This window comes from Eumetopias jubatus, unplaced genomic scaffold, assembly GCF_037043125.1.
Source record: "Eumetopias jubatus isolate StellerSeaLion01/CBP00866 unplaced genomic scaffold, mEumJub1_p1.0 scaffold_6, whole genome shotgun sequence".
Lineage (NCBI taxonomy): Eukaryota > Metazoa > Chordata > Mammalia > Carnivora > Otariidae > Eumetopias > Eumetopias jubatus.
Window position 1 is genome coordinate 9,410,026 of NW_028274812.1, and position 25,699 is coordinate 9,435,724.

At 48.1% G+C, this 25,699-nt stretch overlaps 3 protein-coding genes across 9 annotated transcripts in view; 1 reads left to right on the forward strand and 2 right to left on the reverse strand.

The window, feature by feature from the left end:
• Positions 1–866, reverse strand: part of SYTL3 (synaptotagmin like 3) — an 89,013-nt gene extending 88,147 nt beyond the window's left edge. For 4 of the 5 annotated variants that reach the window (XM_028103301.2, XM_028103303.2, XM_028103299.2 and 1 more), the window contains exon 1: positions 549–866. The gene's annotated coding sequence lies outside the window, so the exon portion shown is untranslated. The remainder of the gene's footprint in view (positions 1–548) is intronic. The other variant, XM_028103305.2, reaches the window with a different exon arrangement.
• On the forward strand, positions 47–7,547 carry DYNLT1 (dynein light chain Tctex-type 1). 2 transcript variants are annotated; one of them, XM_028103309.2, is made up of 5 exons: positions 49–141; positions 3,244–3,285; positions 6,259–6,382; positions 6,777–6,854; positions 7,144–7,547. In XM_028103309.2, exons 1-5 carry the CDS (start codon positions 115–117, stop codon positions 7,212–7,214), a joined length of 342 nt encoding a protein of 113 aa, XP_027959110.1. In that variant the 5' UTR covers positions 49–114; the 3' UTR covers positions 7,215–7,547. The 2 variants fall into 2 exon arrangements, with proteins under 2 accessions (XP_027959112.1, XP_027959110.1); XM_028103311.2 differs by lacking the exon at positions 7,144–7,547 and having other exon boundaries at positions 47–141; positions 6,797–6,852.
• A 2,072-nt stretch (positions 7,548–9,619) lies between these two features.
• Positions 9,620–25,699, reverse strand: part of TMEM181 (transmembrane protein 181) — a 52,005-nt gene continuing 35,925 nt past the window's right edge. Inside the window, exons 7-17 of one of the 2 annotated variants that reach the window (XM_028103247.2) lie at positions 24,471–24,551; positions 22,420–22,519; positions 21,752–21,882; positions 21,424–21,515; positions 20,285–20,342; positions 16,909–17,011; positions 16,231–16,282; positions 13,870–13,952; positions 12,687–12,776; positions 11,783–11,849; positions 9,621–11,393 (exon numbers count right to left, since the gene is read on the reverse strand). In XM_028103247.2, coding sequence (XP_027959048.2) covers positions 11,315–11,393; positions 11,783–11,849; positions 12,687–12,776; positions 13,870–13,952; positions 16,231–16,282; positions 16,909–17,011; positions 20,285–20,342; positions 21,424–21,515; positions 21,752–21,882; positions 22,420–22,519; positions 24,471–24,551 — 936 coding nt within the window. In that variant the 3' untranslated portion in view covers positions 9,621–11,314. Of the gene's footprint in view, positions 11,394–11,782; positions 11,850–12,686; positions 12,777–13,869; positions 13,953–16,230; positions 16,283–16,908; positions 17,012–20,284; positions 20,343–21,423; positions 21,516–21,751; positions 21,883–22,419; positions 22,520–24,470; positions 24,552–25,699 lie in introns of both variants that reach the window. The other variant, XM_088023815.1, reaches the window with a different exon arrangement.

Here is a 25,699-nt window from a genome sequence, read left to right on the forward strand (position 1 = left end):
CGGGGCGGGTCCGGAGCGGGGGCGGGGCGAGCCGCGAGCACGAGGGGCGGAGCCTGGGTGCGCCTGCGCAGTGCGCCCTACTCAGGGAGGCGGAGGCGACGCGCAGGAGGGAAGATGGAAGACTACCAGGCTGGCGAGGAGGTAACGGCCGGGTCGGCGACGGGAAGGGTGGAGGCCCAGAGCGCCTGGCGCGGGTGGGCGGCGGCAGCCAAGGGCGTGTGTGGGCTCCCGGGCCGCGTCCGGACGTGGACGGCGGCAGTCCCCCGGGCAAACTGACGGTACCGGTGCCCTGCCCCGCGCCTCGCTGTGACCCCCGGCCCGGCCTGCTGCGGGCGTCGGCGCCGTGCCCGGAGGGCGGGGCTCGGGGCGGGGCAGGGGCTCCCCGCGCCGCGGCGTCGCCCCGTCGTTCTTCCGGGAGGGGCTCCACAGCCCTGGGACTTCTTCCTGGGGCGGGGCCTCTCCCGTCCCCGGCGCCCCAGCCCCGCCGCGCCCCCTGCCCGCCCCATACCCCTGGCCCAGCAGCGCCCAGAGTCTGGCTCCGTGCTCACCCGCCACGCCCCCGATCCGCTCCACTCGCGCCGCCCGGCTGCGCCTCCGGACCCTGCTCCACGTAGGCGGGACCTCCGGGAGAGTGCTATCACTCGCTCCCTTTATTTGGCGGTGCAGACCACCACCCTGGACTAGGTGCTCCGCGCCCACGGGTGGGGAAGACTGAAGGCCGCGTGTGCGTCCGCTGACTGATGTTTTAAGCCACGACTCCAGAGTGACAGGCACGCGCACATGCAGTCACATCTTTCAGGTCTCAGGCTGTCTGCAAAATGCAGAAGTGCACAGTCGGAGAGGCTCCCTTTGTCTGCAGGTCCACACCTTGTCTTCAGTGGGGTGCTTACATCCACCACGGCCACCATCACTTAAGTTTCATTTTCAGTTTGAGTTTGAGATGTCAGTGTGAGAACTCCTATTTGTGTGTGTGTGGGGAAATAATCTCTCATTGCCTCAGTGAAGAAGCAGGGTAAAGCATACAATTATTTGCCAAGCAGAAGACATTTATTCTAACGGTGTGCTGTTAAAATGGCTTTCCTTCAATTTAACGTGCATTCAGGGACTATAGCTGATGGATGCTGCTATTACAGAAAAATAGTTGCCCATTTTCTTCTTGCTAAGTAATAATTCTTGTTGAAATTGAAATAGAGTCCTACATATTATGCAGCCTGTCAAAAATAAAAACTATTGATGAATTTGGTGAGGTCTGATGTTTCACCATTTTTGAAACTAAGTTTAAGCAGGATGTTTGGAGGGGAAAGAAAAAAATCTAAGGCTTAAGGACTGATACTAGAGTTTCAGTTTTGATGATTTCCTAAGTACTACAACAATGGCAGTCCCATTATCAGTGTTTGAATTCTGGGCACAACCAAGTGGATAATTATGAGAAGACATGGTTCAGGAGCACCTAGCAAAGGAGGAACTTTTCCCTGTAAACTAATACAGGAAAATGGCTTGTATTTTAGGAATATCCATAAAACTTTTTATTTTTTAATTTAAAAAAAATTTTAAAGATTTTATTTATTTGACAGAGAGAGACACAGCGTGAGTGGGAACACAGGCAGGGGGAGTGGGAGAGGGAGAAGCAGGCTTCCCTCTGAGCAGAAAACCCTGACAACACGGGGCTCGATCCCAGGACCCTGGGATCCTGACCTGAGCCGAAGGCAAATGCTTAATGACTGAGCCACCCAGGCGCCCCCTATAAAACCTTAAAAGGAAAAGGAAATGACACTGTAAGAGAATTAATACTGGTATTCTAATTCTGGCCCCCACCAATGAGGTGGCTTAAGGGACTTCATTATTCCAGCTCTCACTTGCAGATCTGTGAATTGAAGGGGCTGAACAGAGCATCTGTTTACCGGAGATAAAGCCCTAGGCCCTTAGGAGGGTGGGACCTTGACTTCTTTCTAGTAGGCGTGCCTTAGGTATTTACTAATCCACGCCACTCTCTTCTGAACTAAGCCTTTTCTGCGTAGCCTCTAACTTCATGTAAATACCTGGACCTTTGTAAGACTACTCTCAACTCATTGTTCGTATTTCCTGTAGGAGCTGAAAGTGCCCAGGGGATTCTGTACAACAGCTCTACTTTTCCATTAAAAGTCCACTGAAATGCCCCTCAACCTTTTTCATAGTAGTTTAGCCACGTGGCTTGTTACACAGGGACTTTTCCGTATGGTTGAGGATCACAGAAGTCCCTTGGAAGGATCCTTTAAACCTCAGGAAATCATTTAATCTCTAAGATACTGCAAATTTTCATTGATTTGGTGAGTTGGTTTTGTCTCCAAGTATGCCTTCTTCTAAGTACAGCAAGTGAGAGGGCTTCAGGCAGTCTGCTCTTGATCCTCCTGGAAAGAAAGGGGCATTGCTCGGACAGGGCCATGGGAGTCAGCCTCCAGCAGGGAGGAAAGCTCACTGCCAAAAGCAGGGCACTCGACTTTATTCCACCAGGATTCACAATGACTGAGGGCCTTGGGGCTGCCCTCTAGAAGGAACGTCCAGAGCTAAAGTATTGTTTGCAGGACTCAGACAGAACCTTGTACCCATTCAAATGTACCCTATGTAAAAAGAAAACCATCTTTAAACTCCGGCCATTAGATTACTGGTGGCAGTCCACCTCCCAGCTCATCCTGAGGCACTGGTGGGGAATAGTTGTGCTAAGCAGCGGGTTTTGTAGTCCTGAAGTAGGACAGCATTAAGGAGGAAACATAATTCTTGGGAAGTAGTATAATCATTGTATACTTTATCACTAATGGTGGATAAAAACAGGAACATCTTAAGTTTAAAACCTCCTAATCAGTTTACATCAGGAAAAGTGTCAGCTAATTTAAACAAAAGTCAAGTAACTCATTAAACTTCTGTGATTGTTAATGATCCTAGTAGCCAGTTGAAACGGATAGAGAGATTGAATCTAAAGTGAAGTCAGCCTTTTGGACCATGGCATGATTAAAACAAACCAAAACCCTCTAAATTATATACATATTCTAGACTCCTGACTGCCTCTCACAGGCTCTGTGATCCTCAAAGAGCCACTCGGCATTTCTGAGTCTCTGTAGTGTTTTCCTTGGTAAAATGAAAAGTTTAGTTTGGTCATTTCTAAGTCGTCATTTCTAAATTATGTTCATTACCTAAATTTGCATTAATCAATGCAGTGGAGACGGATCTTTTAAAGCCATCAAACTTAACTAATTTTCTTGCTTACAGACTGCTTTTGTTGTTGATGAAGTGAGCAACATTGTAAAAGAGGTAAGAGAAAGAATGCTTATTTTTAAAATGTTGATTAATGGCTTTGAGTGAAACTAATATGTTTTAAATACTGTCTTGGAATTGTTTCAACTGAGCCTGTGTGTTTTGGCATTTCAAATAACAGTTTTCTTCCGTGAATATGTAGATAAGAATTACTCCTATATTATGTAAATTATATATTTTAAACCAGACGAGAAATGTTATATACTAGCATTATTATTGAATATTACTAAGGCTTGATTCTATAACCTTTTAACATAAAAGACTCATGGTCACGGTACACAAGTAAATAATTCTGGTGTTGAATAAAGAGTGAATATAAAAAAACTGAGTAACTTCCAGTTACTTAAGACCTGATGATCCAGCTGGGGCTTCCCTATTTATTTTTCTTATATTCCTAAACTACCTATTTTGTCATTATTGACCATGGTACCTCCCTTAGATGATGGCAGTGGAAGACAAAATAGGGCATTTGTTCTTCATTCATTGGAAAAATACATGTCAAGGGGGCATTAGGGACTGACCATCAAGGGTTACAGTATGGGGTAGGACCAGGCAGGCACTTAAGAAATCATCACACTGAAAAATGTAAATGTGGATTCCCTGTGTGGTAACTGCCACAGTACATGGTGCTATGAGGGATTTGACTCACCTGGTGAGTTTGCAGCTAGAATCTGGAGAATGAGTAGGAGTAGTGTTAACTCAGCAAAAAGAGGGTGCAAACATTCTGGAAGTGAGTGTATGCAAAGGCCCTGTGGTGGGACTGTGTATGGTGTGTTTGAGGGACTGAAATGAGGCAGATGGGGCTGGAATAGTGCAGAGTGCTGGGGGAGCCTGGGGCAGGAATGAGGCCAGAAAGATTTTCCTTACTCCCTTCTCTTCCTGTGTAAATTGAGACTGTGAAGCCATCGGCCAGAGGAAAGCCATTAGATGATCTAAGTTTAAAGTACCAGCTGAGATTATGTGTGTAATTTGGAATTGACTCTAATGCAAATTATTATCTAATGCCAGAGTGATTAAGAACCACAACCTATTTTTGTGACCAACACAAAAAAGCAGAATGATTTTGTTCTACCATATACATTATTCGCCATCACAGATGATTTTCTAGTTGTTGTGCAGGATCTGTAACAGTTTGCTTTTGTTTTTACACAGGGTGTTTCTTATGGAACACCCTGGGCGGGGGGGGGGGGGGGGGGGGGCGGGCAGGAAGGTGGTGGCGCCACAGTCGAACTGTGAGAAGTGGGGACAGGTCCCCTGTGATCTCACTTGTTTTCAGCATCATCTTTGACTCAGTTGCCAGGCAACAAGTACAATTGAAAGTAAACTCTCCCAGTCTCCAGGAAGGCATGGAGTAATACTGCTGTGGTACTCTCACGTGGTCACCGGCCTCAACAGCTTTTTTGCCCCGGCAATAGGTTAATTCTTCCTTTGCGCTCTTTTAAGGATTGGGTAGTAATAAATTGGGTGAGTCCAAAATTGGAGGGGAGTTTTCCTCCCTCCCTGAAAAACAGTGAATTCCAAAGTGTATGTGTAGAGAGTTGCCAAAGTTAGGATTAGCTTGAGTGATGCTCCCCACTTCTTTGACCAATATCCAGATCTAGTAATAATCGAGTCCTTTTAAACCAGGAGTGTCTATGTCCCCATAACCTCATTTTATGCTCTGAGTTGGGAAGGGAGCAGAACAGGTCAGAGGATGAGAAGGAGCTATGACAATGACAATGGGGGGGGGGGGCGGAGGTGCAGAGGGAAGGCCAGAAGCTAAACGAAGGGTATTTAATGTGACTGCTCAGAGTCCCAGGATAAATAGGTGGAAATCAGGGTGTGATTATAGGTAGCGCTTTGTTCCTCAAAAGGAAGATCACTGGGCTTTTGTCCCAGACAGTAGACCCTAATCCATCTCCAGTGTGCACTACTCAGATCCCAGGACTGTTTTTCTCTGCATGTCTGAGGACAGAACTCAGCCCTCACCAAATTATTTTAGGTCATAACTGTCATCGGAATTCAAGTTTCTGGTTTCCAGCTAGAAAAGGGGTAGAGAAGAAAGCTGCTTAGAGGCAGGCACACTGGCATCAGCATAAAGAGGCTCAGAAAATCACAAAATGGTAATAGCCTAACTACAAACTTGAGCAAGAGTAGGGGCAAGCAGCCGTACATATTCCTGAGTAACCTCTGAGGTACACAGCATGAACCCTCACCAGGATGCAGCACAGAAAGAGACTATTTCAAATAGAAAAATTCATCATAACCTTAAAATAAAATTAAAAAATTTTGTAATATATAGGGCTCGTTTTTTATTATCTGAAAAGTACACTTACGTGTTAACATATTCCCAGAAAATGCTGAGTAAAGGAAATTTTTTTTTTTTTTAAAGATTTTATTTATTTGAGAGAGAGAGAATGAGAGATAGCACGAGAGGGAAGAGGGTCAGAGGGAGAAGCAGACTCCCCGCCGAGCAGGGAGCCCGATGCGGGACTCCGTCCCGGGACTCCAGGATCATGACCTGAGCCGAAGGCAGTCGCTTAACCAACTGAGCCACCCAGGCGCCCAAGGAAATATTTTTGAACACATGATTATTTGCATAGGTTTGTACGTTGTCGGTTGTACAACCTACTAAAGATTTTTCTGCTATACTTTTAAGGAATGGGCAAAGGAAGTATTTTCTAGCCTCAGTAGGAACAAAAATTATTATCTCCAGGTACCAACTGCAATAGTCAACAGTATATTCAGTCAACATGTTTTTAAAATTTGACAGATCCTATATAAGTGTGGATTTTAGAAAATGAATATAAAACTTACTTACTGTACGAGGACACTGTTAAACAAAGATGTATTTGCAAGGGAGTGCTCGTGACTTATGCTCACGCGTTATGCAGAGTGTATTCCCGCAGTCTTAGGGCGAGGAACCCCGGCACTAGCTGGAAGGCACTGCTCGTGTGTCCTGCTAACTGTGACCTCTGCCCCGCGTTCCAGGCTATAGAGAGCGCAATCGGCGGCAATGCCTATCAGCACAGCAAAGTCAATCAGTGGACCACAAATGTCGTAGAACAAACTTTAAGCCAACTCACCAAGCTGGGAAAGCCATTTAAGTACATCGGTAATGCACCTTTGCTTCTCGTACATACCGTGGGTGGTTCTTGAAATAGCGCTGAGAGGAGTACTTGCTCTGGCGTCCGACCTCAAAGCGCGTGCCCGGTAGGGGCAGCTCGCCAGGTTGTGTGCGTTACCAGCCAGCCGGCCTTTTGGGCGGCTGCAACAGTTGCAGGGCACCCATCACAGGGGTTCCCAGCACTTCACACCCGACGCATTTAGAGCAGGCATGGGGGGAGGACAAGGGAAGGCTGTGGCGTGTCACTGTCACGGGGCCAGTCTACCCTGGCAACCGTTCCATGAACCCCTACCCTGGGATCCACCCCGGAATGCTGCAAGTAGGCTGACAGGAAGGTGTGTTCCCGGTAGGTTTCTCTAATAAACGCCTGTTTTCATTGAAGTGACCTGTGTGATTATGCAGAAGAACGGAGCGGGCTTACACACGGCCAGTTCCTGCTTCTGGGACAGCTCTACTGATGGTATGGTTTTCCCTGTGTTCCCTGAACGCTTGTCATGGGCCTTGGCGCTGAAGCCTCTGTGGCGCCTCCTCGACCTTGCTGAGATCTAGATTCTTCCAGGCAGAGTTTTCTGAAACATGCTTGGCTGTTTCAGGTCTTTGAATGCATGCTTATCAGAGTCACCTGTTGACACGTTTTATAGAGCAGAGTCTGAGTGGCCTTCTTTATTCGTGTGCCGTAAAGAAGTCTGAGAAGTCAGGACGGCGAGCCCCCGCGTCCCCAAGTTGAGGGCCATGCCTTCTCCCCACAGGCAGCTGCACCGTGCGGTGGGAGAACAAGACCATGTACTGCATCGTCAGCGCCTTCGGGCTGTCCATCTGAGCCTCCTGTGTCTGCGCGATCCTCCTCTCCCAGCGGCCAGTGGGGGTCCAGTGAACACCCTTCTCCTTCTCTTCAAGAGTTTCTCGTGGCACCCACGACGTTGACGACGGCCAGGTGACTGCCCTGTTCTGGGAACGGCACAGCCGCGTCCGAGGACGGTCACCCTAGGTGCTCAGGCCTGTGCCGCCACCCGTCTTAACTCTGTTTCTTTTCGAAGGTGCTAAAAACTGAAATCTGCTAGTTTAAAACTTTCTCTACTCTCTGGATGACTCAGATACACTAATTTTCCATACTTTGTACTTTGGTTAGAATAATAAATTACTCCACTTTAAAGTTTGTGTTTTTCTTCATAGTCTAAACAATACCACAAACGAGTTCTTCAGATTTCACTAGTGACTTTAGAATCTAAAACTGCAAAAACAAAAAGGAAAAGTTAGAATTTGGCGCTGGTTCTCCCCACTGCAGGATGTGCTGCTTTGACCGTCAGGCCCGGGACCGTGTGGCTTCCTGTTGCAGCCAGAGCTCTCGGCCGTGCACGCTGCCCAGGCCGTGGCGCGGCGGCTTCTGCCCGATCGTCCCTGCTTGTCAGCAGCAGCCCTCCAAAAATGTGTTCGTACTGCAGGGCTTCCACAATCATTTTGTGTCCACAGTTAGGCCCTTATTTATAAATCAGCAGCCACACTGGGAGGTTATTTGATTTAAAGGGGGGGAGGTGAGCCCCAAGCCGCAGTCTGTGACCTCACCTTCAGTGCCCATCCACGGGCCACGTTCACATAGGAATAAAGACACGCTTCTGTGTCCACTTGCTGAAATCACGAAAGCTCTACTTTTGGCCCTAAAGCACTCATGCCTGAATGGCCAAACGAACTCCACACGCAGGAGCAAATAAATCACGTAAGTAAGGATCGAGTATGTAAAATATATTAACGTGTACCAGAAAGGAAGTTTCAGAATGAAGCCATTTCCAAAGTGTTAAGGTTGCCATAAATATTTATTCACTTTTGATTGATTACAATGATCATTCTGTGATCAGGGGTTACTGTGCTCATGGACACAAGTTCCAAGATCTACTACATAGTTCTGTCTTTCCTTTTGAACTTTAAAGTTGTTTTTATTTTACAAATACGGTCTTTTTGTAAAAAGGCAGTTTTCAGTAGCAGAAAATTCTGTTTCACTGTGTGGTATTAATAGTTACCAGTATATCGAAAACATGTCAACATGAACAGTATAACAAGATGTCACAGACTAAAGCAACTTCCCTTGGGCCTGGGGAAAAGATTTGTCGCTTTTTTTCCCAAAAGTCTAACCTCTAAGGCAACTGGTTTCTAAAATCCTCAAAATACATAAATATTCTTTAGTGACTTAACTCATATTCACTAGATGTCCCTTTTCACCATCCTGTTTATGAGCTTCCATGGTTTTCCCTGTGAGGATTCTTCCTAAGTCACTGACCATACTGCAACCGACTTAACACAACTGTAGCTTCAGTAAATAGTTCATGGAATGCTTGAGGCTGGTGACAGTTGTCTTGTAACCTGCCCCTTTAGTGGGCTGGGTTTACATAATGTATATAAACTTTTATTGCAATCTGTAATTATGTACAGGAACAATCTTACAAACCTTGAATATATTTTATATATCCCCTTCTCTAGCCTTTCAAATGGGGCTTAAGAGAGAAAACTGCATCACTTCACTGCTGTAATGATTTAATAATAAATCAAGCAGACCTATTACCCACACGGATAATGATGCTCTCCCTAGGGAAGCTGAAATACGTACGGTCATCTTCCAGGTTCCCCTAGACTGGACCAGTGTAAAAAATTATCCCAAAGATGATGTTATTCAAGCCTTTACCATGGGAGAACTAAAGTCAGCCCTTTGAATTTACAACTGAAGTTTGCAAAATTGAGACTCTCCAAGAAAAAAACAATTTTCTTGCTACTGTCTAAAGTTTCCGGCAGACTTTAGTGTGTTAACCTAATACCTACAGCATATATACTACATGCTAAATGCTATATACTTTAAGCAAATTTTTACATGGAGTACATAGTATGTTGATATATATGATATACCAGAGACAAGACTGAAAACGCACGATTTAACAAGAACCATTTTCCCCTTACACAATTCCTTTTATAATTTTTTTGTTTCCAACTTAGTTACAAAAAGTAAATAAATACTCCCATATTTTCATTTCAGTGACTTGATGCCGTGAAGAATCAAGTATGAAGATATCCATCAGTTTATAATATAATTACACTATAGAACAAAGACAAGTTTTAAAAAAAGTTCTGTGTATGGCTAAATGCCTCAAATAGTTTACATTTACTGATAAATAACAGCATTCCAAATTATGGACATTTAATAAGGATTAAAACTTGTAAACTATATCACATATTAGAATACATTAATCACAAGTTTTCATCAATTTACATAAAAGGTAGTAGAAGTTGAAAAATTTGGTTAACAGAAAAATTTTTCCAATACCTTGGAGTACACAGAATCAAAAAAAGTAATCACACCGTTGAAAATGTAAAAACCATGTAAACTTGAATTACCCTTGCAATAATACAGTTGTTTTAATTCAAACTTTCATAATTACAAGGTTTTAAAAACAAATGGAATCCATATTAAAGGTACGTTATCACTAAAATTTAAACAGATGTTTAGTCATAATGAGAAGTCTCTCATGAACCTCTAGAAGGGCCCAGCCTTACCTAAAGTGGAATACAATTTTTAGCAATTTGAGAGTTAATGCATAGATGAAGAAAACCTAGGTACTGCTTGCAGAGGGGAACAATCCTATCCTACGCACTGCATCTGCCCAGACGCCAACCATTAGGATGTTAGCCGTGACGGTACGTTAACGGTTCAAGAGAGACGTCATTGTCAGAGGAAAAGGAAAGGAGATACCAGACTTCTACACTTAGTCTTTGACATAAAGGAACTGGCAACTCTCCAGGGCCTTCTATGATGCCACAGATTCAGCAGCTCGAGACAACTTTCCTCTTCCAGAGCAGGCCCTCCTCTTCCCTGGCCACTGGAGGGCGGGGCATGCTTCCCAGCAAGTGACCTTCTACCCAAAGATGTGCTTCCACAAGTCATCAAAAATGTTTCACTTTCTTTCATCTAGGCTTCAAATGTGAAACTGAAAAACTTTTTCACAATAAAGAATCTATAATATATCCTTTGTTTAGCTTTCATAAAAAAATAATAAAGTTCCCCGGGGTGTCATCTCTAAAGGAGTTGTAGAAATGATAGCTTATGGGAACTGTAGCAGATACCCTCTTCCCCAACCCAACCACAGCGACATCCATTCACATTCTGATATGCACCGCTCACATGCACACACGTGTGTACACAGCTCTTGGAAAACCATGGCAGCAGGACCTCTCCCCGGGCTGGTGCTTGTCAGTTACCTTACCCTTTCCTTATGAATCTCAGCCAGTCCTCCTCGGACCCCCACAACACGATTTCTGCCCGGTGGCAGTGAAGGGCTAGAACCTGCTCGCCCACCATTTCCCTAATAAGCTATTACTGAGGCATTTCACACAAGAGACAGGAGGTACTAGTCACCCAGGATGCTTGGTTACCCAGAGCACTCAAGGGGGAAGGAATGCCCTTGTGAGACAGACACAAAAATAGGCTTCCCTCTGAGTTTAAAGGGCTGAAACTGGTACAGGGCAGGGAAGAATGGAAGAAAGGAGAACGCCACCATGCTGACGACCTCATTCATAGGGCTTTCCATGGACTCAGAATTAGCAGATTATTAAAAAAACAAACAAACATATCTCTACTAAAAAGAGGAGTAATTACCTCCTCACCACTAAAAATGAACTCTCTCATCTGAAATCCGGAAAAGGGATTTGGCTGTTTACACTTATCAGCGCCTCTCTTCCCAAATGCAGCCACTCTAACAATACATTTGGCCCAATGTTTAAATTTCTCCTTGGTTTTGGTTTTCCTTTAAAAAATACGTAAACAAATAAGGACCAGGAAATCTCTGCTTATGAGACAAGCCTGAACATCAGCAGGAGCGGGGAAGGCCAGGAAGCGGCGCTGCGGGAAAGCGTCGGCCCGGCCCGCCAGCGGCCGGGAGCTCAGTCGCTCTCGGAGCCCTCCTTGTACTGTGCCCGGATGGCCTGGCCGTTCTGCAGGGGCATTTCTTCATAGTCACTCCTGTCACAAAAGAGACCCTTGATGCCATTCGGCTTTTGACAGCTCATCTTCTGTTCTTCTCTTCCACAATGACATGCGATTTTAGCAAGAAGGCATTTCACAGCTCCACACTCCCCGTTTCTACCGCCCGCTGCTCCTGCCCGCTCCTCACCCCCCACCGAGCACCAGGGCCCATCGCCAGGGAGAACTGCTCCTCCTGTGGGCACCACCCATGCTAGTCAGAACAACGTGAAAACAAAACCCCATGGGATCACAGAACACCCCCAGGTGAAAAGAAATGTCATAACGCCTTGAAAATCACTTTAGAATGATTAACAACCTGTTGAGTGAATGCACAAAACCAGGCGGAACGCTCACCATAGACAGCCTTCAGAGAGGCAGGAACTTACCCATAGATCACATCATCGTCAGAGTCATTCAGCATAGAGAACGCAGGGTTGTCTTTCAGCTGGGACTCTGGAAGCCACCAAAAGCATTTTTATGTGATTAGCCCAGGGAGGCAAGATGCTACTGGGAAAGGACAGGAGTCCGAAAGAGCAGGATTCAGATCCCAGCTTCCACCAATTATCTGTGTGACCTGAACAAATCTCACTCCCGAGCCTGTTTCTCACATTCAAGCCAGGGGCAGCATCACTTACTTGGCAGGCTGCTGGGCAGACCGCATGGTGGAAGCACCCAGAGCAGAGAGGCTCCAGGAGGAACCCTCCAATGGCAACTGTGATCTGGCTACGCTCTCCCAAGTCCACGTGGGTAGCAGGGGCGGAAAACGCCCGGGAGACCAGAGGCGCCCTCCCTGCTCCCTCCCACCCCTGGAAGGAAGCAAGCCACTCGGCCTCATTTCTTCATCTCAGGAGGCACTAACTGCATCTTCATCACAGAGCTGCTGTGAGGCTCGAGTGGGACCTCTTCACGAAAGTGCTTTGAGAACTCACACAACACAGAAGTCAGGCAGTGGGCCTGAAATGCTACACCACTGCCCAAGTTCCAGGAAGTTCCCGTCCTTTTCAGCCTGTGTGACAGTCTGGCTCTTCTTATATTCTGGCTTTCTCTGAATGGCCATGGCATGAGCATGCAACAGACCTGGCTTCACACGGCTGAGGGATGTGCTTGTGCCGGGACCCACTACAGGAACCACTGTTCCCATCTTGTGCTGTAATGACACAGCACATGCTGTGTTCTAACTACCCTGCAGCTTACCTCGTCTCTCTGTGCTAGGGTTAGGGGAACCCGGAATGTGGGTCCTGAACTGCTGTGAAGCCATCTGGCCAGCAACCCAGCCCCAGGGTGGCTTACCATACAGGGCGTTCTTCGATGGAGAATACACAAAGGCCAAAGTGTAGAGGTAAAAGTTCAACAAGCCATAGAAGGATAAGAATTCAGCTGGTGATACTGGTCAAGGGAAATCAGCAGCCCCGGAACACTACGTATTTGGACATTTCAGCTGGGGTCTTTGCTTTCAGTCTGGCTGCTCCTAACCACCAGCAGTCCTTTCCACTGCTCACCACCAGCGAGGACCTCGGGGTTCCACGGCCCAAACAGCAGGACCCCACAGGCCAAAGGTTACAATAACCTTTCAAGGTCACCGGTAAATAACAGGTGCACCGTGCTCTTTTCTATCCATTGAAACCTCTGGAGGTAGCAGGATCTGATGTGATCAAGTTACTCACAAAGGGCAGGAGGGCCGTGCACACGTATGGGTAAAGAATGAAATCAAGAACTGGAACCGTCTCTCAAACCAGTCGTTCTTCATCTTTTCTGCATTACAGACCCCTCTGAGAAGCTGATAAAAGGTTAGTGTGAAATCCAGCCCCTAAAATTTGGAAAAATCCTGCATTACTTCTAAGGATGTAAGAAGCCCCAAGGAAAGAAGCTAAGATATAAGGGATCAACTGTAAAGCGCCCTCTGATGGACGCCATCACTGAAGGGAGGAGTGGCGAGCTATGTCAGAGGCCAAGCACCTGAAGGGGAGTTTAGTGGACACGGAGCCTGTCCCACGTGTCTCAGGCACACTCAGGAATCTAAGGACATCCTGCTACCTTATGAGCCTTTTCTGGGGACACAGGCTTAAACTGCCCTAATCAGCACGACCTGTGGACACCGCAGCTGGATAAATCTGGGTGATGGAGAGAGAGGACTCTCCAACCGGGCTCAGCCTCCCCCTCAGTGCTCTGTGGGGAGAACAGGCACCTCGGACTGATGCGAGGTTCTGAATGGAGCTTGGGTTCCCGAAGAATCCCCAGGGACCGGAGAGCAGGGTGGTGGGGAGAGCAGCTGGGGAGTGCGACTCCCTCGGGACCGCTTCGCCCTGCCGAGCCTGAGCTGCTGCCCACGGGGGTGGGCCGTGGTGAGGCCCGCAGCACACAAGGCACCACAGTGCGGTGACCTGCCTCTTCTTCATGTCTGCAGCCCTGACACGCTAACCACCCCATGCACAGCGTGGTCCTGAAGGCTGAAGGCTTCCCACTGAAAGGATATAATTCTGGTAGTGAGTTGACAGTTCAGCTACAAAATTGTCTTGTAATACTTGTGCTCCAAACCTTAAATAAAGGATGACGATGCTGAAAAAAAGGGGGAGGGACAATAAGTAAACAGAGATGAGGAAATGGCACTAGCTTCACAGAACTCATTCCGTTCACCCTGTGCACATGGTCCATTCACTACGATTTCCGCACGGACCCGTGAGCACTCCCGGGCCTGCGAGAGCACATGTGCACACGCACACAGCACCCCTGCCTCAGGTGCTTGGTCTCAGAGTCAGGAGGGCCGCTGCTGGGGCAGAAGCAGCTAACCATGACACCGACCATGTCGCAGCCCCGCATCAGGGGCCCGGAAGCACCCCATCGGCACATCCTTCCCTTCTCGCACTGCCTTAGGTCTCATTTCCACGACCAACTCCTACCACAAATGACAAGGCCCTGAGGAATTCACATTTCCCTCCTCGGGCTCAGCGATTCTCACAGTGAGGAAGCATGGCACCTCTGTTCAGACACCCGCCTGCAGATACATGAGGACAGAGGTTCTGAGGACATGGAGCTCCACAGCCAACGCGGCTCTCCCCTGAACAACTCCACAGCTTCCAAATCAGCACCCCGCGCTCCTCTCCCCTCCCTGTGGTCCACTGTCCACAAGGACCAAGACCGACTGCTAACAAAAACACAAATCGGAGACCTTCACCTCCCGGCTCTGATGCCTCCCAAGGGTTCCTTCCCATCACCGAAAATAAACTGGGACTCCAACTGGCGGCGTGCAGGGCCCGACCTCACCTCTCCGGGGGCCACCCTCCCTTCACATCCTCACCTCCTGGGACACTGCTGTCCCCATGTGTCTCCAGGGCTCCTCCCTCAGGCCCCACGCCAGTGTCCCCTCCTCAGAGAAATGTCCCCTCCAGTCCCTGTTTAAAGCCGAACCTCTTCTGCCATCACATCTCTTGGTTTTCATTATAGGACTTATGCTATTTATCTACTTGTTTATCACCGTCTTCCTCCACTGGAATATAAGCCCCGTGATAGGGAGGAACTTGTTGGCCTGCTGACCGGAGCAGACACTCCATACACAATTTTTGGACAAATAAATGAGTCCCCTTGAAACTTATATGAAGAAAGACCATAAAGGCAGAATGACTTCTAAGTCAGACTCTACAGAGTCCCAACCTGTGGACTCAGCATGAGAGTGAGGATGTGTGAGGGGATGTGAAGGGTGTGTGTGTGAGAGAGAGAGAGTGTGTGTGAGGGGGTGTGGAAGTGTGAGTGTGTGTGTGAGGGGGTGTGAGTGTGTGTGTGAGGGGGTGTGAGAGGGAGCATATATGAGTGGTGTGTGTGGGGGGGTGTGTGTGAGACGGGATGTGAGAGTCTGAGGGAGTGTGTGTGTGTGAGGGGGTGTGTGAGGAGTGTGTGTATGTGTAAAAGGGCACGAGGGTGCATGAGGGAGCACGTGTGACAAGCAGAGACCACCTGTGCACCAGGCGCTGAGGAACGGCCGCCTACACGATGCAGGCACTGCGGTTTCCAGGTGGACGCAGATGCTGAACGAAGTAGCGCAAGCTCACGAAAGTCCACGCTGAGTTCATGTGGTGTGGTGAACGATGAGCACGACCCAAAGGGGAAGGGACACGGGTGCCCACGGGAGGCTGCATCTCAGGCAGCCGGGGAACCCAGAGCTGCCCTGCAAAGCCAGCCTCTCAGAGTCTCCATGCGGCTCCCGCCTAGGAAAAGGGCTGGCAGCCACTTATTTGCCATCTAAACCACAAAGGAAGAAAGGCAAGTGACTAGATTTTTTTCCCTCTGGACTTGGATTTTAGCAGAAAGAGACAAACCACAAACAACCTGACAATGACCTGGCATACATTCACAGAAACAGCGTTGTCCCTGGGCCTCAGCCTCCGCAGACTCCCACTGAAGCGTCCCCGCCACCGTGCTGCAGGTCAAGGACACCCACGGTACCGAATTCAAATGCACAGTCCTCTCCTTGGAGCACCAAAAGGATGCCAGGTGCCAAGTACACACGCATGGCATTCTAGTCCTTTACCCTGCGTTGGGCTGTGGCTGCTCCAACATGGCGCCGGCAGAGCAAGTAGGGGCTCCACCAGCGTGGGGCTGGCGGGCTCGGTCGACGCTCCTCAGTCCCTGGCCATTCCCTGGGGCGTTTACAACACAACAGGAGCTCTCCCGGCTGCTGTGCACACTCAGTGCCTGCCCTGCGCAAGAGGCCCTCTGACCTAATGAACAGATATGGCTAGAAATGCCCTAAAATTAACTGTTAAAAGGGGAGAAAAGATATTCATGACAGAAAAATACAATTTCGCTGTTTTGCTTTTTTGAAGAAATAAAGTCTTCTTACCTAATGACAAGCACTACAAAAGTCAATGCAGTCAAAAATTTTAACCTGAGATCTGAAAAAGAAATAAATACCCCATTAAACGACTTGGGAAGTAAATTCCATTCTCATCTCAGGGAGCTTAAAAATAAAGACAAAAAAATAAACAAAGCCTCCTGAACAAAACCCCTCCTCCCTCTGGACTTTAAGCCTGTGTGCACCTGAAGCCCAGAAGAAATGCTGTCCCACCTCCCCAGAGTCAAGGAGGGTCCCCAGAGACACGATGGCCATTATTATTTGGTTGTGACAGATTGAGGGAAAGGATCCTAGGAGTTCAGGTGAGTTGCCCTGACTCAGGACTAGGAAAATGGCCCCAGCCACATCCTCTGCAAGGTACGATTCTGGAAGGATCCAGGCAGCTCCAATAGTCACACTGGCACCCAGGGCCCCAGGGGGCTTCCACCCCACAGGCCTCCCTCCAGTGCTGGTCTGAGGCACTGTCTAAAAGGCCCAGAGTTAACCATTCAGCCCTGTTGTGGCTCCCCAGGGACTGAAGGCACTGGATCCCCCCAGCATGAGGGAGTGGGACAGGTCCCCATCCAGGTCAGGCCTCTTGCTGGGTGGACTCCAGCCACCTCTCCCACTGTGTGAGGTCAACTCCTGGCCCACCTTGCCTTGGGCAGTATGTGAGGTGGCACTTACCTACATAAGGCATGTGACGTAGCTCGGAACAGGCCCGCACTATCAAGAACAGAAGGTACAAAATATACACAGCTGCCACCACCATGAAGAAAATCTTCATTCCCTAGAACGACACAAGATCAGGGGCTCAGCACTGCTCCTTCTTCCAACACCGCCACAAGCAGGGAAGCCAAACATTTTTGATAGGGGCCTAGAATCCTGAAGGTCACACTCCATAGCACAGAACAAGAACGTGTTCCCACCGCCGCAACTTCCTTGGCTAGACTTGGCCTCTCATCCTGTCTGTGGGCACACGTGTCTCACCAGGGGGACAGCCCCAGCCCTTGCTAGTCAGATGAGCCAGAATCCAAGCTCCTTCCATGACGCACGGAAAGCTCCTAGCACAGGGCCTGGACGGGGCAGGTGCTCAATACACCAGTGGCGGGTCTTCAGGTTTTTTTCAGTTTTCGGCAGGTCTCTGGTTTCCAGTGTTTCCTCTAGTAATGGACATAGGCCACTGACTGAGAAGGGGAGAGGTGACCATAACCACGGTGACAGCTGCCTTGCTCAAGTCCTTCCAAGTGCTGGCCAAGTGCTTCGTGTTCCTGGTCAATCCAACCTGTGCAACAACTCTTTAGGAGAGACTGCAGTATTATCCCTTTTGCAGAGAGAAAACAGAGGACTCGGAAGGGTTGGAGGCAGGCCCCCAGGAGCACAGGTTTGACCAGCAGGCTGTTCAGGAAGCTAGAACACTGGCCCAGGTACTAGCCCCGTGTGACCTCCGACAAGACCCCTGACCGCCCCTCAGTTTCCTCACACGAAAAATGAGGGGACTGGACCAGACAAAAGCTCTAGTAACAGATTAGCACGAACCTATTATTATTTTATCTAAATCTGGGGTTACACTCAACCAACAGCCCTTTGTATATGACCTGTCACTAGGGTCTGCAGAATCTTCCCTGAGAATGTGTCAAAGCAGCTCTTCCCTGGCCCTTCCTTTAGTGTCATGCCCTCAAGGAGAAAAGGCTGCTCTGAGGCTCAGCCCCTCACACACATGGCCTCAAGCCTTCCAGGGGTGTCCAGTGCCCCTCTGAGGCGCAGGCCTCACTGGGCCTGCCCTGACTCAGGTCTCCTGCATGGCTTCCTCCGAGGCCCGCCGCCCCACACAACTCTGCAACAGCGTCTCCCTTCCCTAGCCTGGAATGCCACCCCTGCTCTCCAGCTCCAGGCACAACCCCTCCCCCCAAAAAACTTACTAAAGCATTATGAGGCTAAGAAAAGAACAAAACACAAATAAAGACACCTCCTCCCCCTAGTAACTCGGGCCCACTGTCCATAAGGACATAGCTGGCAGGACACTGCACACTGGTCTGTACTTACTGCTAAGCTTTTTCTCCTTCACAAGGTCCTACATGCTTTGAGGACAAAGATCATGGCACAATGTTCACAAGGCATACACCAAGCAACCTTCAGAACTCCTCAAACTTCTAAATAATGGAATGGAAAGGCTACAGGCACTCCCCTGCTGAAATCTGGTAAGAATCAGGTGCTCATACCACTTGCTATGACATGTGTCGTCTCAACACAAGTTACACATCTTTCAAGATACGATCATTCACACTAAACCTCCCTCTTTCTCAGAGGCCATTCCCATAAAGAACCACAGATTTTACCACTTCATGGGAAGCTCTGCAAAGCATCCAGAGAAATGCTGGATATCACCCAAGCTCAGGATTCAACTCTGTACCTCTCGGACTGCCCTGCTGGGAGCATGCCTCCTAGACACCTTGCAGGGCTCCCTCTGGCCCCTGGCCCCTCGCACATCCACACCTGGGCTCAGCAGCCAGCTGCGCCCAGGAGGGGCCGCCCTGAGATGCCAAGGGATGTCGATAAACCTGGAGACTCGAGGGAAAGCCACACTTGGGGTTGACTGCCATTTGCAGACCTCTGTGTAAAATAAAGACACTGGACCCCTTGTCTGAAAGTACAAAGTGTTCTAAATTGGTGAGAGCAGAGCATCACCCAGGGTGCTGGGCCCTGTGGCTGCCAGGCCTGCAGGCCCACACAAGCTGGCCTGGCCGCTCCATTCATTCGCTTGGAAACCTTTCTCGACTTTAGAGAATTAAATGAACAAAAATGTTTTCTTAATTGCTCTACAATGTTCCTAAAATCTGACACAACTTCTGTGCCTCAACCATAAACCAAGGAATGGGAGTGACAACTTTTTTTAAAAAGATTTTTTATTTATTCATTTGAGAGAGAGCCAGTGAGACCGAGGGGGTGGGGGGAGCGGTGTCAGAGGAAGAGACAGACTCCCCACTGAGCAGGGAGCCTTACAGATGCAGGGCTCAATCCCAGGACCCCGGGATCATGACCCGAGCTGAAACCAAGAGTCAGATGCTTAACTGACTGCACCACTCAGGCGCCCCAAGACCTCCTTCTTTTAAAAACGAATTTCAGTGTTTATAAACAAATACTACCTCTAGTTCTGGACAACTAAGTCTGGACATTTAGCAAAAAGACGTATTAGGTGAAGAATGCTCATTTCACACCAAATAGCCGCCTTCTAAGCGAGGGCAATTTCTACCAAATACTCTTTCAAACTTTTTTTTTTTAAGATTTTATTTCTTGGGGTGCCTGGGTGACTCAGTCAGTTAAGCATCTACCTTTGGCTCAGGTCATGATCCAAGAGTCCCATAATGGAGCCCCACATCAGACTCCCTACTCAGCGGGAAGTCTGCTTCTCCCTCTCCCTCTGCCCTTCCCCCTGCTCATTCTCTCTCTCACTCACTCTCTCAAATAAATAAAATCTTTTTTATTTTAGACAGAGAGAGAGCACAAGCAGGGGGATCTGCAGAGGGAGAGAGAGAAGCGGACTCCCCGCTGAGTAGGGAACCTGATGGGGGTTCAATCCCAGGACCCCAGGATCATGACCTAAGGTGAAGGCACACTCTTAACTGACTGAGCCACCCAGGCACCCCGACAACTTTGTTTTCAAAAGCTTATTTTTTGGGGCGCCTGGGTGGCTCAGATGGTTGGGCATCTGCCTTCGGCTCAGGCCATGGTCCCAGGGTGCTGGGATCAAGCCCCATGTCCGGCTCCTGGCTCAGCGGGGAGCCTGCTTCTCCCTCTCCCTCTGCCTCTCCCCCTGCTCATGCTCTCTCTCTCTATCTCTGTGTCTCGAATGAATAAATACAATCTTTAAAAAAAAAAAAGCAACTTATTTTTCATACTACTCACACATTTTTCCAAATTTTGCACCCATGAACCTTCTATAGTCTCCCCTAAATAGCCAGTTAGCAAGCTCATGTCAGCAGCACAATTTAAGTTACCAAATTGAGTATTTTTTAAAAACAGCATTTAAATAAAACCCTCAGGCATCATTAATAATCCTTACCTGAAAATTTCCTGTGTCAACTCGATACTGGTACATTGGATCATGTAATTCATTAACTCTGAAAATACAGTATTATAAAAAATCATAGATCAATAACTAGCTTACTTTTCATCATATACTTTCATTTGGCTTTTTACAAAAACTTTTTAACAGAGGTGCCTGGCTGGCTCAGTCAGTAGAGCGTGCAACTCTTCATCTCGGGGTTCTGAGTTCAAGCCCCACATTAGGTGTAGAGATGATCGATCAATCAATCAATCAATCTTATTAACATAAACTAATTAACCAACAGTAAGATTTTTAAAAAGTAATCCTAAATTTCACACTAGAAATGCATCTAGTGCTACTAAACTGTTTGCCTGCAGTCGTCTATACTGTGAAGCTACAGTATTTTCCATTACAAAAACTCCCTATACTATCTCTCCTGCAACGTCAAGAACTGTTTTCAGGCAAATTTTCAATGGCACGTATGGGCACTGGGGAGAGACAAGTACACAAAGAAAGCTATAAAAGTCAACGCCGACTTCCAGCAACTCATTTTAAAGTGAAGCTGGGTAGCTGTAAGGAGGCAGGGACAGGGCAGGGAGACGAGGTGGGCTGAGTACGGTCATTACTGGGCCATGGAGTCAGACGTGCCGAAGGCCAAAACCATAACCCTGGAATGGAACTCGTTTCTGCAGAAAATCCCACTCGGGTGCATCTGGCTGTAACCACCTCAGTCTTGTGCATTGGTCCCACTTTACAGAAGGACAAAACCACTATGTCACCGTAAGCCTCAGGAGCCGGTGCAGGGATGGGGAGTTCACGGGTGCAAGCCCAAGGAGAAACTAAAGCTTCTGGTGAGGAGGAGCGAGCCAGGCCCCCTGAGTACCATTCCTACAGACAACGACGTCTTTGCCACTTTGAAGGAGAAATCTAAAATGACGTGGTTTTTCATTTTCCAGCTGAGACTAGAACTGTGTTACCTACATGCCAGTCAGGCTGAAATGAATCCTCAGTTCAAGTCACGCTATCAAGTCTTGAAACCCTGGTGACAGATTCCTTTCCAGATGGGTTCACAAAATACAGTGAGACTTCGGATCTGTCCACCTTTGTCAAATGCTTTCCATGCCTGAGGTTTCACACATAACAAAATTACTCACGTCTGCCATATTCCCAGTGTGACAGAAGCCAACCACAATAGTCCAACAATGAAGAATTTAGGCAAATAGAAAGTCAAACACTTCCTTTCTCCCTAAAAATCAAAGAAAAAATAAGAAATAAGCTAGTAATTCTAGCAAACCATTAACCCCTAGCAGACCACACTAGATCACAGACACTCCGATCATTTCCACATAGCATGAACTCTTCTGCTGACGGAAGCTGAAGACAGATTCTCAAGGAGACACTGATTGTAAGGACTGTCACGAGAGTGTGGGCCAGAAGGGCGGAGTCTCGGACCCCCTCCGGCAGGGCTGGGCGGACACTCACCTGGACGCGTACCCCATGATACACACAGAGCCAGAAGAGCAGCAAGGCACATAGGAACATGGACTGAAAGAGATCGTCCAGCATGCCCGGAACCCAGCTATTCACCAGAAAGGAGAGGGGGAAGAACGGATCTGGAAGGCAACAGACAGAAGGGCCTGATGGACGCAGGCTCTCCCCACCCAGCACAGGGCATCTGTCCTCTCGGTGAGGGCAGGACTCACCATCACCTTCTTCTCAGTCAGAGCCAAAGGGAGGTAGTGAACTAAAGGCTGTTTTGTCTTTCAAAACACCGAAAAGCCAATGAACAGATCGCTGCAGTGATCACTACAGAGCGCCGTCTGCTCGCACCACCCGTGGCTCCCACAGGCCTGCGAGTCCGGCGGCGACTCTGCAAGCAAACGCTTTCTGAAGCAGGGGAAGAGAACAGACGGCCATGCTGGCCGCCGCGAGCCACGCTCCAAGACGGCCGTGTCTGCGGCCCTTCCCGGTTCTAACTACCCAAGCAGTCACTTGTCCGTGAGAGCTGCCAGGCAGCTACCCCACCTGGTGCCACACGGCTCCCATGCTCTGTGGCGGCTACCTGTTCCTCCAGCGCCCAGGCTCTTCTGGAGACTCTGCAGCTTTACGCTTTAAAGGGGGAAAGCTCCAAAACAAAAATGGGCACCTACCATTGTAAAGCAGCAGCAGAGGCAAAAGAATGGACATCCACTTCTGCTCCATCCCCCAGTCTCGCATGGAAAACTTCCGGAGGGAATGTGCAAACAGGCACTGCAAACCGAATCAGCAACGCAAGTTACTGTGTTTGCTTCCGCCTTGCTCAGCAGCACGTTAAGTCTTCCCAGACCGATGGTCAGCCAAATCTGAGTTAACCCCTTGCTGCCCTGAGACAAGATGTGAATCACCAGCACGGAGCTGCGGGTAAGAGGGTCAAAGCTGTTCTCCCAGGGGCAGGAGGGGGCAGGGAATACACCGGCCATAACCCCCTGCCCGCACCTGTCCCAGCTCCCCTGGGACAGGCTACTTCTATCAGGTTGGCCCCACACAGCCACACAGAGGACCTCCCCGGGGATAGGCCACACGCTCCCAGCCAGGCGACATCTGCAGATGGCACCAGCTTCTAAGGAGGGCACCAGGGCTCCCTGAACAAAAGGAAATGAGGCCGATAACCATGGTCAGAGGATGTGTTTATTTTCAAACACCTCCCTGAAGAAGCTGTGTTGAGCCATGGGAGTTTCTTTAAAGTACTTTAAAACATTACACAATTTGTATAAAAAGACCTGGAGTTTTCTGTTTTTTTTTTTTTTTTTTTCTGTAATCTAACATAAGCCAATGGTTTCCTAGGGAATTTGGACTTCCTGGGCTGATGGGCCATTTCTCCCAGGCTGTGAGGCTCAGGCTCATTTCTCTTGTTTGAGAACATCATGCCATGGGTGCCCGCCCTTTGGGCCCCAGAGTGTGGCAGCAGACCCTCAGACAACAGAGACGCTTCAAGAGACAGCAAGGCTTTCTGCTGACCAAACACCAACTGCTGCTCTCCACTCAGCTTTAGTAGGTTCATTAGGGGAAGCCCTGGGCATGGCTGGGACCGTGATCTCCAGCTCTCTGCAGATTCCACCATCCACCAGTGGCTATATGTCCTCACCCCCATCCACACTCAGGTCCCATGTCACCACCAGGGGGCACCTTTCTCACACATCTGTCCCCACGAGCCTATGTCCTTCTGGGCACAGTTGGACTGTGAAGTGATCCTTGCCTGGGTGGCAATTCCCCCACTGCAAAGAGGGGATAATCTCCTGAATGGCACACCCTCCGTGTCAGCAAGGGGCAAGCAGCTGAGGGATGGGCCATCACCCTTCAGTTGGCACAGAGTACCAATGCACACCCCCTCTTCCTCCAGTATATATGTGTGTATGGATCGATGTCCTTCCTCCAGTTTTAAATTCCCATCTTCACTGACTGGGCCTCTGTGGGGATTGCGTGTGCTTCAAGGGTAAGCATTTCCCCCAAAGTTACAGGGTGCTTGCAGACACTGAACTCAGAGCCCAAAGGAGTCAAAAGCTTGTACTGCCAAACCCACTCATCTGCGGCCTTCCTCCTGAAAAAACCCAGAGACCAAAAGATCTGGTGCAATTTTCCAAACGTAAAAACCCAAGCATGTGCCGTTATCTGCCTGTGTAAAAAGAAGGTCGTTCAAACAAGGCAGGTGAAATGGCACTGTCATTGCACCCTGATGAGCATTTACTTGAAAGAGGTCTGTCACCACTGTGACACCACACAGAGGTCCTTACGAACTGATACCAAGCTCTCTTTTTGCACGGTAGCACCTAGCTGACATTCGGAGTATTTGGTAATATCAGGTCGGCCCGTTGGATGGAGCATCTGAGTTCAGATAAATCTCCTGTGTGGTTCACTTTTTTTTTTTTTAATTTAAATTCAGCCTAGTTAACATATAGCGTAATACTGATTTCGGGAGCAGAAGTTAGTGATTTGTCACTTACACAACACCCAGTGCTCATCCCAGTACATGCCCTCCTTACGCCCAACCCCCATTCAGGCACCCCCCCCCCCCCGCCTTCCCTCCAGTAACCCTCTTTGTTCTCTATAGTTAAGAGGCTCTTATGGTTCGCCTCCATGGTTCACACTGTGATAATCATAATTCATAAATTAACTCTGCCCTTGTTAGGATTCTGACGTGGTCTGTCAGGCAAAAGGGACTTACAGTGACAATGAAGGTAAGCACCACAAAGACGAATCGGAACCAAATTTCCAATTGGGAAAATGCAGGGTCATAAGTCTTCCACTAAAATGTAAAGCAGGAAAATAATTTGGAAAAAAAAAATCCATCTAAAAGGAAGTACACCAGATTAGTAATAATAGTTATCTCTAGATACAATACTATAATTTTAAATGTTCTCTTTTCTTATGCCTTTTTACCTGGTCTAAAAATTTTAACACTTAGTACATTTTATTTTTATATTAAAGGACACAGACTTTGAAAATCTTAATTACAGGAGTTGGAAATAGTTTTAAATGGTCATACTAATGATAAATCTGACATTATTCTGTAATCACAAGAAGAACATTTGGCTTATAAATTTCATATCAAAAAATCAATGCTGTCGGGGTGCCTGAGTGGCCCAGTCAGTTTAGTATCTGACTGTTGATTTTGGTTCAGGTCATGATCTCAGGGTTGCAAGATCGAGCCCCGCATCAGGCTCTGCGCTGATTGTGGAGCCTGCTTAAGATTCCCTCTCCCCCTCTCTCTGCCCGCCCCCACCCTCACACGCACTCTCTATCTCTAAAAAAGAAAAATCAATACTGTCAATCCCTTTATTAGAAAAAGCCATGCTTTCCATTAAAAGAAACAGATTTTTAAAAGATGCAAAAATCTGAGTAGGTAGGATAGTCTAAAAAAAGATTAAGTGAAACACATAAATATGAATCTGACACCAAAAAGTACAACGGAATTACAGGTGTCAGCTCTCATGCTGACTGAGTAGATTCACTCCTACCAAGTATACACCTAACAGAGCAGAGGATGCATGCATCACATACGATGGCAGGCAGAAGGCAGCCCTTCCAACCTTGGTCACAAGCCAGATTTCTCACCAGACCCCAGAACACTGCACTGCACTGGGCCAGTGAGCCCCACTGTTTTAATGCATTTAAAATCATTTGAGTAATTTTGAAAAATCTACTTCAGAATAGAGTTATAGACATGAGATTTACCTAACTTACCTGAAACATTAAAATACCCACACCCACACACAGGCACACACACATACACACATGACACATACACATAGTTTAAGACACTGCACAGGAAGCAATGAAGGACAGTCATCTCTGGCTGGTAAGAGAGAGGTGCACCCTCTAGCTGCCCCGAGCCATGGTGGGGAGGGAGCCCAAGCAGAGAATCATGGACACACTGCTGGAAGTCCAGGGAGA

Excerpts from the sequence above, each read along its gene's own strand:
- DYNLT1 (XM_028103309.2), top strand. The coding sequence starts at position 115 with ATGGAAGACTACCAGGCTGGCGAGGAG. Across the intron at positions 142-3,243 it reads ACTACCAGGCTGGCGAGGAG|ACTGCTTTTGTTGTTGATGA; the intron begins GTAACGGCCGGG and ends TCTTGCTTACAG. Across the intron at positions 6,855-7,143 it reads CTGGGACAGCTCTACTGATG|GCAGCTGCACCGTGCGGTGG; the intron begins GTATGGTTTTCC and ends TTCTCCCCACAG.